Raw genomic sequence first — 17,822 nt, forward strand, 5'->3', positions numbered from 1 at the left:
CAGCAGCAGTGGTCGCCTCAGACTCACCCTGTTCACCGCTGGTGCCATGATGGTGGTGCTGGTGATGATGATGATGAAGATGGTGGGTAGTGTTCCTCTTCTCACCCTGACCCGTCCGGACTGGGAGAGGATGAGGAGCGCGCTCCCGGCAGCTTTATACTCCCGCTGCAGAGGGGTGTGGCGCTCCTGACGTCACTGGAAGACACGCCCCCCAACTGTTTGCATAATGTGCATAATGTGCTTCTTTCCCTCTTGTTTGAATAATAATACACGATTGGCACAATTTATTATAATTTTTTTTAAATGGGCCGATCGATGTCATGTTCCCTTGTTGTTTTTGTCAGTTGCTTAAGACTAACCCCCCCACCCCCCCCCCACCTCATCCAATGTACAGTTTCTTCGTCAAATGTACTTTTTTAAACTCTTTTCGTATCACAAACAGTACTGTATTTGTAGATCTGGTATGTCATAAATGTATAGATGTAGCAGTACTGTCTATCTGTATGTCATGTATGTCATATATGTTATGATGAATTGAAAATGGGGGACCCTGATGTAAACAAGACGAAAGTCTTTCTCTGGTCTGCATCCCCTTAACACTTGTATGTATTGAGCCGTACTGTACTGTACCCATTCTGCAATCTGTTAATAAAGTTTCAATCAATCAATAAAAACTCATATTGTTTGCAGTTTGTAACATATTGTCTATCAGTGATGATGGGATTGAATTAATCAATAGCGGTCTGTGTATCCATTTTGGGGGGAAACAAAATAATTATTTTGGAATGAAACTCTTAAAGGGGCACTCCACAAATATTAAACGTTGAAAAGGAAGAATAAAATATTCCCCAAAAAGAAAAGGCTGATCATCCAAGGTCAACGGTTGTGCTGGAGACACCCTATAGAACTAGAACAGGTAGAATATATACCAGAGAGGAGAGGAGGAGAGGAGAGGAGAGGAGAGGAGAGGAGAGGAGAGGAGAGGAGAGGAGAGGAGAGGAGAGGAGAGGAGGAGGGAGCGGAGAGGAGAGGAGAGGAGAGGAGAGGAGAGGAGAGGAGAGGAGAGGAGAGGAGAGGAGAGGAGAGGAGAGGAGAGGAGAGGAGAGGAGAGGAGAGAGGAGAGGAGGGGAGGAGAGAGAGGAGATGAGAGGAGAGGAGAGGAGAGGAGAGGAGAGGAGAGGAGAGGAGGGAGAGCACAGGAGAGGAGAGTAGAGGAGAGGAGAGGAGAGGAGAGGAGAGGAGGGAGAGGAGAGGAGAGGAGAGGAGAGGAGAGGAGAGGAGAGGAGAGGAGAGGAGAGGAGAGGAGAGGAGAGGAGAGGAGGAGGAGGAGGAGAGGAGAGGAGAGGAGGAGGAGGGAGAGGAGAGGAGAGGAGGAGGAGGAGGGAGAGGAGGAGGAGGAGAGGAGAGGAGAGGAGGAGGAGAGGAGAGGAGAGGAGGAGGAGAGGAGTGAAATGAGGAGGAGAGGAGGAGATGAGAGGAGAGAAATGAGGAGGAGAGGAGGAGGAGAGGAGGAAGAGAGGAGAGGAGGAGAGGAGGAGGAAGAGGAGGAGGAGAGGAGGAGGAAGAGGAGGAGGAGAGGAGAGGAGGAAGAGGAGGAGGAGTCATCGGGAGAGACAGCCTCAGTGATGAGCCTCAGGGACCGTGGGGGGCGTGTTGCACAGGAGTAGGGAGGCGGAGGGTATGGGAAGGAACATGTTGTGCCCGACCCCTAAACCACCACCGCACACTAGAATAACATGTGTGAATATGAGCACGCGAACAGGCGGTTGAATAAGCTCCTCTAGACGCTATAAATATTTTTTTTTTTTTATCCACTTTTTCTCCTTATTTTCTCCCATCCCAATTTCGTGTATCCAATTCTCCCCTCCCCTGTCTTGAACGTTGCTCGACTATGCCCCCCACTGGTCGGCTGTAGAGAGGATAGAAGCCTTGCATCACGGTACACGAGGAGGCAGCCCGTCACATCTTTTCACCTGTCAGCGCGGACTCTCAGTGGCGAGGAGTAACGTGTGGGAGGCTCACACTACCCCCGCCACTTCCTGTCTCTGCTGTGCAGGCGTCTCCCAACCGACCTGTAGGGGTCGCTGTCCACAACGTCCAAATCCCCACCCATCGACTTTCCACCCGCTGACTCTGCCAAATGAGCCGGTACGACGGCCGGCCCAAGCCGAAGGCAATGCTGAGACTGGGATTCGATACCGGAGTCTCTTGCATTGGTGACGAGCGCAATCTCCGCTACGCCACCCAGCCGCCTCTAGACGCTATAAATCTTGACTGTGATGTAAGTATGCTGTATATATATATATATATATATTTCTATTCTTACCGTATATATATATATGTAACGGTTGTGACATCGTCACCTTAAACTTCGATGCCCCGAGGGAGTTTCGAACCCGGGTCTCCCACGCCGCGGACCGCACAGACCGCTGTACCAGGAGGTGAACTCACTGCTTTGTAACGTGTCTATGTGTCTCTTGAGGGTGAGAGTGAGTTGAACCCACAGCACCGCTACTCGCCCCACAGCACCGCTACTCGCCACAGTCACTTCACAACCTGAGAGTGAGTTTAACCCACAGCACCGCTACTCGCCCCACAGTCACTTCACAACATGAGAGTGAGTTTAACCCACAGCACCGCTACTCGCCCCACAGTCACTTCACAACATGAGAGTGAGTTTAACCCACAGCACCGCTACTCGCCACACAGTCACTTCACAACATGAGAGTGAGTTTAACCCACAGCACCGCTACTCGCCACAGTCACTTCACAACATGAGAGTGAGTTTAACCCACAGCACCGCTACTCGCCCCACAGTCACTTCACAACATGAGAGTGAGTTTAACCCACAGCACCGCTACTCGCCCCACAGTCACTTCACAACCTGAGAGTGAGTTTAACCCACAGCACCGCTACTCGCCCCACAGTCACTTCACAACATGAGAGTGAGTTTAACCCACAGCACCGCTACTCGCCCCACAGTCACTTCACAACATGAGAGTGAGTTTAACCCACAGCACCGCTACTCGCCCCACAGTCACTTCACAACCTGAGAGTGAGTTTAACCCACAGCACCGCTACTCGCCCCACAGTCACTTCACAACATGAGAGTGAGTTTAACCCACAGCACCGCTACTCGCCCCACAGTCACTTCACAACATGAGAGTGAGTTTAACCCACAGCACCGCTACTCGCCCCACAGTCACTTCACAACATGAGAGTGAGTTTAACCCACAGCACCGCTACTCGCCCCACAGTCACTTCACAACGTGAGAGTGAGTTTAAGAGCACCGCTACTCGCCACAGTCACTTCACAACATGAGAGTGAGTTTAACCCACAGCACCGCTACTCGCCCCACAGTCACTTCACAACATGAGAGTGAGTTTAACCCACAGCACCGCTCCTCGCCCCACAGTCACTTCACAACATGAGAGTGAGTTTAACCCACAGCACCGCTACTCGCCCCACAGTCACTTCACAACGTGAGAGTGAGTTTAACCCACAGCACCGCTACTCGCCCCACAGTCACTTCACAACGTGAGAGTGAGTTTAACCCACAGCACCGCTACTCGCCCCACAGTCACTTCACAACATGAGAGTGAGTTTAACCCACAGCACCGCTACTCGCCCCACAGTCACTTCACAACATGAGAGTGAGTTTAACCCACAGCACCGCTACTCGCCCCACAGTCACTTCACAACATGAGAGTGAGTTTAACCCACAGCACCGCTACTCGCCCCACAGTCACTTCACAACATGAGAGTGAGTTTAACCCACAGCACCGCTACTCGCCCCACAGTCACTTCACAACATGAGAGTGAGTTTAACCCACAGCACCGCTACTCGCCCCACAGCACCGCTACTCGCCCCACAGCACCGCTACTCGCCCCACAGCACCGCTACTCGCCCCACAGCACCGCTACTCGCCCCACAGCGCCGCTACTCGCCCCACAGCGCCGCTACTCGCCCCACAGCACCGCTATTCGCCCCACAGCACCGCTACTCGCCCCACAGCGCCGCTACTCGCCCCACAGCACCGCTATTCGCCCCAGTCACTCCACAACATCTGAAGTCCTTTGTGACTGCGCCTTGCGGTACCATCCGTTACACCAGTGCTTCTCAAACTTTTTCTGTCAGGCCCCCCTTTGGCGGACCAAAATATCTTGTCAGCCCCCCCCCCTCGCCCCAACAAAATAGTCATGAAATGGGCCATGTTTAAATGTATTGAAATAACACCAAGATTGTGACCTTTCAAAATGACACCTTCCCTCGCGAGAGCCACCTTGCCTCGCTGTGAAACAGCACTGCAGAATGGTCAGCTCCCATCTCCTCACACAGCGCAGAGAACAGGCGCGCTTTCAGGGCTCGGGTTTTGATGAAATTTACCACGTTTATAACTTCTGTCACAACCTCATTCAGCTCAGGGCTAAGCTGTCTTGACGCTGGCGCCTCTCTGTGAATTTACAGTGCGTCCATTGCGCGTTTGGCGAGACCCCCTTGATGAGCGCCTGTAGCCCCCTCCTTTTCCCTGCCATGGCCTGCGCACCGTCAGAGCAAAAGCCCACACAGTTCTCCCATTTCAGTCAAGTCAAGTCAAGAGTTTTAATTGTCACGGCATACAGGTATACAATGAAATGCGGGTGGTCTTGTCAGCAGTCAGTCAGAGAAGAGCGCTATATAAATCCAATCCATTATTATTATTATTTGTACATACTTCTGATTAGCACTATTACTCAGTAGTACTCATTTATATATCTTATATAATCACCCGTATATTGTATATTAAAGGGGAACTATTTTACTATTTCTTTCACTATTTGGGCACTTTTACACAAAAAACAGCATTTTTCTACCTCAAGATCTCGAGACGTTTTGAGGCTGGGCTCCTAAACCACTGTGTGGCCTGGTGGCATCTGGGACATTAACATGCAGCTGAGTCTCTCTGACATCACAAATCATCACATGTTCAGATGACTCAGTTCAGTGAGGGTGAATATTGTGAGAGGAGAATTGCAAGAATGCGCCAATATGAGAATTAGAGACATAGATCATATTAATATAAATCCACATAGCTAGGAAACAATGCTAAACACTGAAAAAGGCCATTTATAAGATAGTTCCCCTTTAATATTTCACTTTACTGCTACATTGTCTCTCTGGTTGGATGTGAAACTTCTTTTCATTGTGCTGTACTTGTGCTGCATGATGACAACACATTAGAATCTAATCTAATCTAATCTAATCTAATCTAATCTAGTCTAATCTAATCTAATCTAATCTAATCTAGTCTAATCTAGTCTAATCTAATCTAATCTAATCTAATCTAATGTAGTCTAATCTAATCTAATCTAGTCTAATCTAATCTAATCTAGTCTAATCTAATCTAATCTAATCTAGTCTAATCTAATCTAATCTAGTCTAATCTAGTCTAATCTAATCTAATCTAATCTAATCTAATGTAGTCTAATCTAATCTAATCTAGTCTAATCTAATCTAATCTAGTCTAATCTAATCTAATCTAATCTAGTCTAATCTAATCTAATCTAATCTAATCTAGTCTAATCTAGTCTAATCTAATCTAATCTAATCTAATCTAGTCTAATCTAGTCTAATCTAATCTAGTCTAATCTAATCTAATCTAGTCTAATCTAATCTAATCTAATCTAGTCTAATCTAATCTAATCTAATGTAGCCTAATATAAAAAGTTGTCTTTAAGGGACGTATATGAATGAATTATTTTATTTCGAATGTTTACACATACAAATAAATAAACATAAACAAATTATTTTTCGAAAATGTTCACAAATAAACAAACGAAAAGGATAGGTTTGAAGCCGAAGGCTTATAGAGCAACCTGCCCCTAATTCAAAAACAAATTCAAAAAAGTTAAAGTTTTCAAAAAAAAAAAAAGAAAAAAAAAGATATCAACAATCAACAATCAACATAAACCGTTCCCGAAAAGAACATAAGCCAACATAGGAAAATCAAAACTTAATCTGCAATACCCGAGTTTCATGGTAGAGAAAAACAGATTGTAGGTTAAATTTGACTATTAGTGACGGGTTGAAGTTGTGTACTTCTCAGGGGACATTTAAAAAAAGCGTACAATTTTGAGTAAAACATCAAACATTTGTTTTTTTCAAAATATTATATCTTGCAGCATATTTAAAGTATATTTTTTTCAATATTAAATATATTTATTTCGTTTTTAAGAATTGCAAAGGATAGGCAAAAATAAGCATGTGCTTCAGCCTATTCCTTTTTTCGGTCATTGAGTTTGGATTTTGTGTGTGAGCTTACTTTGAATACATTTGTCATTTTTCTTTTTTCTTTTTGTAAGTCCACACTGTGTGTTTTTGATTTGTCTGTAAACAAAGACCGAAAGTAAACTATTCATTCATTCATTCATTCAGGTAATAAAGTACATTGTTCCTCTGAAAACATCAAATTGACTTTATGGTTGTTCGTCTGAGGTAATTAACACGACACAAGGACTCAATGTACCCGGTGACATCACTGGTGCCCAGGGACGTGCACAGGACTTTAGAGGGGCAGGTGCTCAAAGGCTGAAAAGGGCACTGGGCCTGTGCTATTTTTAGGGGCCCTTTTTGGGGCGGGGAGGGGCCTTTTTATGCTTTTTGGGGGGTTTTGGTGATCAAATATTGAATATTGAACTATAATAATCAGTGCAGGAGCTCACTTATCCTTGAAAGACACTTTTATCACTGACTTAAAAGGCCCATACATCTCCATAAATGTTCAGGGCGGAGGGAATAAGTGCTCACCCTACAGACCCCAAGTCTGTTAGGACAGCAGACTCGGTTGGCACTGCTCAAAACTTAGCTTTCAAAAAATAGCTTTTAAATGAATTATTATCTTTATTTCATTGTCTTATTTTTCTTTATTTCTATACATTTTACTTAAATATTTAATTTTTTTTTTGATCCACTTTTTCTCCCATTTTTCTATATTTTTCTCCCATCCCAATTTCGTATCATCCAATTCAACCCTCCCCTGTCACGAACGCTGTTTCTTGCCTCCCACAAGCCGGCTGCAATGTGGACTAAGTCATACATAGCACAAGTCCCCTCCGGTACTTGAGGTAACAGCAGTCGCATCTTTTCACCTGCGCAGCTCGATCTCTCAGTGTCGAGGAGTAACGCGTGGGAGGCTCACGCTGCCCTCGACACTTCCTGATTCTACTGCGCAGGCGCACCAACCGACTTGTAGGAGTCGCTTGTTCACAACTCCCGATCCCCACCCTTCAGTTTCCCTCCCCGTAATACGGCCAATGTGTATTACTGCGGACGACCAGCTAAACTGAAAACAATGTGGAGAGCTGGATTCGAACACGCGAATCCTAGCGTCTCCACACTGGTGGCGAGTGCCTTGCCCACTACACCACCTAGCCGCCCACATTTTACTTAAATATTTTATTATAATTTGTATCATTGTTTTATGTCGTTTTTTCTATCATTTTATTTGTTCTTTTTTAATGTCAACATATTATTTATATTATTCAAAATGACCTCAAACATGTTCCGTTGTGATGTCACAGTATGATGTAATAATCAAACATTCTAGAACATGTGTGATGTCACAGTATGATGTCATAATCAAACATTCTAGAACATTTGTGATGTCACAGTATGATGTCATAATCAAACATTCTAGAACATTTGTGATGTCACAGTATGATGTCATAATAGAACATTCTAGAACATTTGTGATGTCACAGTATGATGTCATAATCAAACATTCTAGAACATTTGTGATGTCACAGTATGATATCATAATCAAACATTCTAGAACATTTGTGATGTCACAGTATGATGTTTGACATTCCTCTTTTTCTCTGTTCCATAAAACAGGGACACGTCCCCAAGGACTTCAAAATTGCGAGGGTGACCCCTCTGCACAAAAAGGGCAGCAAATTAGACCCAGGCAACTACCGCCCTGTTTCTATTCTCACCTCCATCTCGAAAGTCATGGAAAAAATAGTCTACGAACAGGTCGAAAAGTACCTAGCGGAAAAAAATCTAATCTACGAATTCCAATCTGGCTTCAGAACATCCCACTCCACTGACACATGCCTTCTCTATTTGAATGACCACATCAAACAAGAGGTGGACGCAGGCAAATACTGCGGCATGGTCATGCTGGACCTACAAAAGGCCTTTGACACGGTCAATCACTCCATTCTGATTGACAAGCTAAAAGCAATTGGTTTTGATAGTCTATCAGTGAGCTGGATGCAATCCTACCTTGAGGGGAGGGAACAGATGGTGGAGGTAAACGGTACCCTATCCCCCCCCCTCACAGTGAGCTGTGGTGTTCCACAAGGAAGCATACTAGGACCGCTACTGTTCCTAATTTATGCAAATGACATGTCGTCAGCTTGTGACTGCAACTTGTTCCTGTTTGCGGACGACTCAGCCCTGCTGGTCTCTGACAAGAACAAGTTACAGGTTGAAAAAACACTATAATAAACACTATTAGGACTGTCTGACTCTTAATAATAAACACTGTTAGGACTGTCTGACTCTTAATAATAAACACTGTTAGGACTATCTGACTCTTAATAATAAACACTGTTAGGACTGTCTGACTCTTAATAATAAACACTGTTAGGCAGGGACATGCACAGGACTTTAGAGGGGCAGGTGCTCAAAGGCTGAAAAGGGCACTGGGCCTGTGCTATTTTTGGGGGCCCTTTTTGGGCGGGGAGGGGCCTTTTTATGCTTTTTGGGTTTTTTTGGTGAAATAATATTGAATATTGAACTATAATAATCAGTGCAGGAGCTCACTTATCCTTGAAAGACACTTTTATCACTGACTTAACACTTTGAGCGCCACGCCTGGTTTTCCGTTTTACCGGCTGAATGCCACCATCTGCGCCAATGTTAACGTTAATATCGCCTAATCTATGTTTTAAATTATGGCTATGTGTCTAATCTGCCCATCGCATTATCAAATACTATTTTCAAGTCAGTGCTGTGAAGGCAGATTGTTTTTTAATCGCGTCGTTTCCGTTTCAGAGCAGTTAGAAAAGCCCCCGTTTTGATATAAAAAACAGCACATTCTGGAGCATTCTATGAAAATCGTCTTTTAGTGGAATATTCCACAACGTTGATATTCGTCGGCCTTTTTATGAATCGTTTTCAAATAAACGCTAGATGATCAATATTATACGTGCACGCAAGTACATTACGGCCGCGCACTGATAATCGCTCCGTTGATTTCCTCACAGACTTTTACAGTGAAACCGAAAGAGGACATTTCACAAAACAGCTTATAACTTCATCAAACTTTCTCAGATTATCCTAACACTGATAACATAGAGTCCTTACCTGACATCAGATGGTATCCAACTGGTATATTCCAATTCCTGATCACCATTCGAAAAAATCGATACGTGTATGGATCCAACGCGATACAGTAGAACTCCATGATCCGCGGGGATCTGAGGATCCAGAATGAACTCTGGTAACCCCGGCTGGATCAGTGAACTGGAAAATGTGGAGTACCGGATTTTTTTCCCCATTCATTTTCATTGAGTCCATTCCAAAATCACTTATGTCATCTGGGAGACGACAGGGGGCGCTTTTTTCCACAGTGATCGCCGGCGCCCCTCGGCTATACTCGGGTAGGCTCGGGTGATGCAATAATTTTTCAGATCGCTAAAAAAAATCTCGTGAGTGGCATTCAACCACCTATAAAAAAACCAGAGAAATCTCGTGAGTGGCACGGAAAGTGTTAAAAGGCCCATACATCTCCATAAATGTTCAGGGAGGAGGGAATAAGTGCTTACCCTACAGACCCCAAGTCTGTTAGGACAGCAGACTCGGTTGGCACTGCTCAAAACTTAGCTTTCAAAAAATAGCTTTTAAATGAATTATTATCTTTATTTCATTGTCTTATTTTTCTTTATTTCTATACATTTGACTTAAATATTTTATTATAATTTGTATCATTGTTTTATGTCGTTTTTTCTATCATTTTATTTGTTCTTTTTTAATGTCAACATATTATTTATATTATTCAAAATGACCTCAAACATGTTCCGTTGTGATGTCACAGTATGATGTAATAATCAAACATTCTAGAACATGTGTGATGTCACAGTATGATGTCATAATCAAACATTCTAGAACATTTGTGATGTCACAGTATGATGTCATAATCAAACATTCTAGAACATTTGTGATGTCACAGTATGATATCATAATCAAACATTCTAGAACATTTGTGATGTCACAGTATGATGTCATAATCAAACATTCTAGAACATTTGTGATGTCACAGTATGATAATCAAACATTCTAGAACATTTGTGATGTCACAGTATGATGTCATAATCAAACATTCTAGAACATTTGTGATGTCACAGTGATGTCATAATAGAACATTCTAGAACATTTGTGATGTCACAGTATGATGTCATAATCAAACATTCTAGAACATTTGTGATGTGACAGTATGATAATCAAACATTCTAGAACATTTGTGATGTCACAGTATGATGTCATAATCAAACATTCTAGAACATTTGTGATGTCACAGTATGATGTCATAATCAAACATTCTAGAACATTTGTGATGTCACAGTATGATGTCATAATCAAACATTCTAGAACATTTGTGATGTCACAGTATGATGTCATAATAGAACATTCTAGAACGTTTGTGTACAGTATATATATTCAACAATTCTCTCAGAAGATATCAGATCTCAGAAGACCAAGTGAAGATCTCACTTGTTGTTTCCGGCTACTTGTTTGTAAGCTTGAATATATTCTGTAGATACAGTTTAAAATCCCCACATGGAAAAGGAAACAATGTCCTGTACAATCCTTAATGAGCTGCGTCTGGAGGGAAGGCTCTGTGATGTGGTTATTAAAGTCAACAGCACTGAGTTGAATGCCCACAAGGCCCTCCTGTGTGACTGCAGTGACTATTTCAGGTAAGTTTAGCTTGGTTCAGGTTAGCTTGATTCAGGTTAGCTTGGTTCAGGTTAACTTGGTTAGTAAACAGATACCATACTGTACTTTTACGGTAAACAGATACTATACTGTACTTCTACTGTAAACAGATACTGTACTTCTACTGTAAACCGATACTATACTGTACTTCTACTGTAAACAGATACTATACTGTACTTCTACTGTAAAAAGATACTATAATGCACTTCTACTGTAAACAGATACTATACTGTACTTCTACTGTAAACAGATACTATACTGTACTTCTACTGTAAAAAGATACTATACTTCTACTGTGCTAAGACCCTATACTTCTACAGTGAAAATATATTACTACTAGGGCTGTCCCCGACTAAGGATTTGGATAGTATATTAAAAAAAAGTATAATATATTTTTGTATCATTCCATTTGGGCTGTGGGGAGTGCTTAATGTCTGAAGGAGTCGACTGAAGGCTTCTTGTCCTCTGCAAAAGCATGCAATTGGTCCACTGATGGATACATCTTGATATTTGTCTAGTCTAGTGTGTTCATTAGATGGGTGAAATCCTCTTTCAGTGCCTCTGTGCCTGTTTTCTTAGGCAGTTGGCCTCTGGTATGCGTGCCATTAGCGTTAGCCACGCTTCTAAGAGGTTGGCAGTCGACTACGGCTCCTTTCGACCAATTAGTGGACTATTCGACTAATAGGGGTCAGCCCTAATTACTACACAGGACAGAATGTTGCTTACTGTTTACTCATCAGATATCTCTGTACTCTGCGTCCCACAGAGCCCTCTTCACTCGCTGGAGCGACTCAGAGAAAGCAGTCTACAGTATCCCTGGGGTGTCCCCGGGTATGATGCAGCTCATCATAGAGTACTCCTACACACGCTTTGTGCTGGTGACAGCAGAGAACGTGGCAGAGCTTCTGGTGGCTGCAGACCAGCTTCGCGTCACTGGCATAGTAGGAGCGTGCTCTGATTTCCTAGAAGGCCAGCTGTCTCTGGAAAACTGTGTTGGCATCTGGAGGTTCGTGGACATCTACTGCTGCCCTGACCTGAGGCGCAAGGCCCATCTCTTCATCGTGTGCCACTTTGAGGAGATGTTGCACGTCTCACAGGAGTTTGTGGAGCTGTCCCTGCAGCAACTGGTGGACATCATCGAGAGGGATGACCTGAACGTGAAGAGCGAGGAGACGGTGTTCGAGGCAGTCCTCCGTTGGATCGACCACTCCCATGAGGAGCGTAAAACACACATCCCTTTGCTGCTGCCCAAGGTAACTAATTGTATTACGGATACACAAACATGGTTGCTAGTGCCTGAGCCACATTTATTTAAAATTTAATTTTTATTATTTTACTTTTTCTTGTTTGTCTCTTGTCAAGGTCATTATGATTCATGTTACTGTTATTATTGTTGTCGTCGCTGTTGTCATTGTTATTATTATTATTATTATTATTATTATTATTATTATTATTATTATTATTATTATTATTATTATTATTATTATTATTATTATTATTATTATTATTATTATTATTATTATTATTGTACTGTTATGTTCTGTGTTATGTATGAAAATAAAATAAAATAAAAACATTTATAAAAAATAATAATAATAATTGTATTAGTGTGCATTACATTAAAACAACACTAGGTTCCCTAGTACAGTGGTTCTCAAACATTTGGGTCCAAACTGTTCCCTAGCAACAGAAACCGTCTACAACCGATGTCTAAGTTGTACCCGCTGTCTGCTTGTCTCTTCCCAGGTTCGCATGGGCTTGATGAGGCCTGACTACTTCAGGAGCAACGTCCAGAACAACCCTGTGGTGAGGGACAGCCACGACTGCAGGCCCCTCATCCTCAGCGTCCTGAACCCCCCTGGCTCCGACAGGCTCCCAAACCCCCTGACCCGCCCACGCCGGCCCCAGGAGGTCCTATTGGCCATCGGAGGCGGGGGTGGCATGGAGGCTTACAACATCCGAGCCGGTGGATGGATGGACGTGAGCGTTGAGGGGGAGAGTCCCCGGTGGTACCACGGCACCGCTTATCTCCACGGTCTGGTCTACTGCGTCGGTGGCTGGGACGGCGTAGAGCATCTCAGCAGTGTGAGCAGGTTCAACCCCGTCACTCGCAGCTGGCTGCAGGCAGCTCCCATGCACTCAGGCCGCAGTCACCTCAGCGTGGTCGTGTTGGACGGCTGTATCTACGCCATGGGAGGGTTGGACGGAGACGTGGTACTGAACACCGCCGAGCGCTACGAGCCTGAAACCAACCAGTGGACACTGATCTCACCCATGCTGGAGCACAGGAGCACCGCCGGGGCAGCAGCCCTCCAGGGCAAGGTGGGTGGAACTGTGGGACACAGGGTGCTAGATGAACACAAGGAACGTTAGATCAGAAATCATAAATGTCTTTATTGCCAAGTAAGCTTGCACATACAAAAGATGTGTCTGGGTCCTTTGGTGCATCAACATTAACAGACAATTAAAGTAGAATGAAATCAAATGGAATATATAAACTAAATTAGAATATTCTTTCTTATTACAGGTTTACATCTGTGGTGGCTTCAGCTGGACGGGGTGTCTGCTCACAGCTGAGTGCTACAGCCCAGACACCGACCAGTGGACTCTGATCGCCCCCATGAGCACCAGGCGTGACGGAGTGGGAGTGGCTGCATACGGAGAACATGTCTATGCGGTAGGTGCACACGGAGACAAATGCTTTATACTAGATATTTCTATAGACATGTATCATTTGACTTTCAATGCTTCTGTGATGCCCTCTTTTCCCTATGTGGATTAATACAGTGTCTGCCTGCCTGCCTGCCTGAGCCACACACTAAAACATTCCTCTCATGTGTCCTGTCCTCAGGTGGGAGGGGAGGATGATGTAAACGCCCTGCGTAGCGCGGAGGCCTACAGCCCCTTGACTGACTCCTGGAGCGCCCTGCCCGACATGCTCACCCCCCGCTGCTACTTTGGCATTGCGGTGCTGGACGGCCTGCTCTTCGTGGTCGGAGGCTTCAATGGCTTCACCTTCATCTCCAACGTGGAGCGCTACGACCAGAGCAGCGACAGGTGGACTGCAGCCGAGGACATGAAGATCCAGCGCTATGGCCTAAGCTGCTGCGTAATGCATGGCCTGCCATTTAACATGAGCCAGTACGCTGCTCCCCGTGGAGGAGGAGGAGGAGGAGGATGAGGAGCAGGAGGAGCAGGAGGAGCAGGATAAGCAGGAGGAGGAGGAGGAGGAGGAGGAGGATAAGCAGGAGGAGGAGGAGGAGGAGGAGCAGGAGGAGCAGGAGGAGCAGGAGGAGCAGGAGGAGCAGGAGGAGCAGGAGGAAGAGGAGGAAGAGGAGGAGGAGCAGGAGGAGCAGGAGGAGCAGGAGGAGGAAGAGGAGGAGGAGGAGGAGGAGTGCAGGACAGAAACATGTTTTCATGTTCTGAGGTATTTTAATAACTCCTCACCAGAGCCATATAATAATCTTTTAGAAGGCTCTGCTCCTAGCCCCGGAGCTTTAAAAAAAAAAATACAAAAATTCATAATTTTGATCCAGCCTTTGTGATATTCAACACTGGTGAGATGTAATATGTAATGTATCCACACTAGGCCTGTCCCCAACTAAGGATTTGTGTAGTCGACTTTGAATGGCCGAAATTTGCCGATAGTCGACAGGTAGTGGACTACCCCACCGAATGCAAAAATGTTTTATAATTATAATATATATTTTTTTGCATTCAACTAAGAGCTTGGCAGTCGACTACGGCTCTTTTCGATCGATTAGTCGACTATTCAACTAATCGAGGTCAGCCCTAATCCATACTAAATGATATTTAACCCTGGTGAGATGTACAACCATACTAAATGCACACAGCTTTCAAACACGACTGTGACTGTGACATGACAGGATTATGTCAATGACCAAGTATGGTTTTGTCAATATTCCAATGTACAGTTTTGCTTGTACAGTTGTACAGTGTCCCCCACCCACCCACCCCTCCTACCCTAAGATTCTAGAACCCTGTTTTTAAACATCTTTTTAAACTTAAAAATACTCCCGCTGTTTTTTATTTCATCCGGTATATTGTTCCAGAGTTTCACTCCTTTCACTGACACAGACATATACTTTTACGTTTTAAGTGTGGTTCGAGCTCTAGGCTGTTTCAAATTGAGTGTTCTTCTTAAATTATACGTCACCTCTCGTTCTTTAAACAAAATGTGTAAGTTACATGGCAGTTGATAACTTCTTGCTTTAAAAACAATCTCTGCTGTTTTATGGTCAACTAAGTCGAGGAACTTTAATGCCCTTAGTTCAAAAAACAGTGTGTTTGTAGGATGGAGATAACTAACATTGTTCACAACCCTTATTGCCTTTTTCTGTAAGATGATAATCGGATTCAGATTAGTTTTGTATGTGTTTCCCCAAGTTTCTATACAGTAAGTTAGCTATCGTAATAAAAGAGTACAATAAATTGTGTATAATGATCTCAAATTTAATATGTGTCTGTTTTTTTTAAGATACCTAAGCTACGCTCTGTTTTTTTCTTTAATATGAGTTTTCCAGCTGAGGTTTTGGTCTATCACGACCCCCAAAAAAGTATATTCATTTACTCTTTCAAGATGAACATTATCTATGCATATCTCTACTTGAGTATCCGGATGTATTTTCTTATTACCAAACAAAATAAATTTAGACTTACTTATATTTAAGGAGAGTTTGTTAGTATCAAGCTAACATTTCAGCTTCCCCAGTTCACCTGTAATATTTGTTAGCAACTGTTGAAGGTCTGCACCTGAACACATTTTTTTAGTATCATCTGCAAAAATGACAAATTTAAGTGCATCAGAAACATCAATGATATCATTAATATACAATATAAATAATTTCGGTCCTAAAATGGATCCTTGCGGTACCCCACATGTTATCACTTTGCAGGATGATCTGGTCTCCCCCATCGGCACACATTGTTTCCTATTTTCTATGTAACTTTTTATCCAACTGAGCCCTACCACTCTAATTCCATACTTTTCAAGTTTTCTGAGTAAAATATCACGGTCAATGGTATCGAAAGCTTTTTTCAGATCAATAAAAACTCCAACTGCATACTTTTTGTTTTATCGATTGAATTTGTTAACTCTTCTGCTACCTGCATGAGAGCCATTGATGAACAGTGTAAAGGACCGTTTCAGTCTTCTGACTCTAAAGGGTTAACCCTTTAGAGTCAGAAGACTGTTTCTCCCTTAATTAAAACCCTTTAGAGTCAGAAGACTGTTTCTCCCTTAATTAATTAAGGGAGAAACGGTCTTCTGACATGGCCTCGTGAAAACAACAGAGAGGGAGAATCTGGCAGGATCATTTATTTTTAATGTGAGTCCAAATTCAAGGCGCCAGGTACAAATGGCCATGAGCGCAGACTGTCGGCTGGGGGTCGGCTGGGGGTCAGCTGGGGGTCAGCTGGGGGTCGGCTGGGGGTCAGCTGGGGGTCGGCTGGGGGTCGGCTGGGCACAGAGAGATTCCAATCCAGGAGACCGACTGACCGACTCTACTGCTGGCCACACCACCTCAGGCTCGGCTCTTTTGCCTAAAGGGTGCTGTTTGACGGCATTACAGATTAAACCTTTAAGTCTGATGATTTTACATTTTTACATTTACATTCACATTTACATTTAGTCATTTAGCTCAACGCTTTTATCCAAAGCGACTTACACAAGTTTTGTATGACAAGTCGTCAGGAAGGGTACAACTCTAGCTGGGTAACAACAATGTTCATCAAACAAGTGTTTGTGCTGCAGTGTTGAGTGTATGTTAGTATATTAGGAAGAGTGCCGGACAGTAGAGGACAGTAAGCAGGTTAGTGTATAGGTTCGTTTTTTTTCATTTCATTTTAGATATTGATTGAACTTTATGAACCAAAATCTAAGGTGAACATTATTGTCAAATACATTTGACTCTTTGGAAACAGAAGTGACCTCACGCTGACCTCTGTTTTGAGAAACAGATCAAATGCTTTTATTGAGTTTGTGCCAAACACAGTTACAATGGTGATACGTGTGTCAGGTTGCAAACATATTCATTGTTTTGCTATTTCATGGTAGACATGCACTAATTGTAATCAATTCCCAGTTTAGGTTATGTGATGTCAGTTGGCAAGTAATCTGCACAATGCTTCATTTTGACATGAAGGGGGGGGGGGGGGGGGGGGGGGGGGCTCAGGAGGTAGAGTGGCCATCTGGTAATCAGAAGGTTCCCGGTTTGATTCCGGTTCCTCCCCGGGCAGCGTGTCGATGTGTCCTTGAGCAAGACACTTAACCCCTAACTGCGCCCGATGAGCAGGTTGGCACCTTGCATGGTGGCCTCCGCCGTCGGTGTGTGAATGTGTGAGTGAATGTGTGAGTGAATGGGTGAGTGAATGTGTGAGTGAATGGGTGAGTGAATGGGTGAGTGAATGGGTGAGTGAATGTGTGAGTGAATGGGTGAGTGAATGTGTGAGTGAATGGGTGAGTGAATGGGTGAGTGAATGGGTGAGTGAACGTGTGAGTGAATGGGTGAGTGAATGGGTGAGTGAATGGGTGAGTGAATGGGTGAGTGAATGTGTGAGTGAACGTGTGAGTGAATGTGTGAGTGAACGTGTGAGTGAATGTGTGAGTGAATGGGTGAGTGAATGTGTGAGTGAATGGGTGAGTGAATGGGTGAGTGAATGTGTGAGTGAATGTGTGAGTGAACGTGTGAGTGAACGTGTGAGTGAATGGGTGATGGGTGAGTGAATGTGTGAGTGAATGGGTGAGTGAATGTGTGAGTGAATGGGTGAGTGAATGGGTGAGTGAATGTGTGAGTGAATGGGTGAGTGAATGGGTGA

The 17,822-nt window shown here is 43.8% G+C and overlaps 1 protein-coding gene across 1 annotated transcript in view; it reads right to left on the reverse strand.

Annotated features, from left to right (window-relative positions):
* LOC311236454 (betaine--homocysteine S-methyltransferase 1-like) overlaps positions 1-17,822 on the reverse strand; it is a gene marked incomplete at its 5' end in the record, with an annotated part of 46,829 nt that overhangs the window by 5,760 nt on the left and 23,247 nt on the right. Inside the window, one exon of the mRNA XM_084324135.1 lies at positions 24-165. Coding sequence (XP_084180261.1) covers positions 24-165 — 142 coding nt within the window. The remainder of the gene's footprint in view (positions 1-23; positions 166-17,822) is intronic.

The sequence above is a fragment of the Notolepis coatsorum genome (assembly GCF_963971535.1).
Source record: "Notolepis coatsorum genome assembly, chromosome: 11".
Classification (NCBI taxonomy): Eukaryota; Metazoa; Chordata; class Actinopteri; order Aulopiformes; family Paralepididae; genus Notolepis; species Notolepis coatsorum.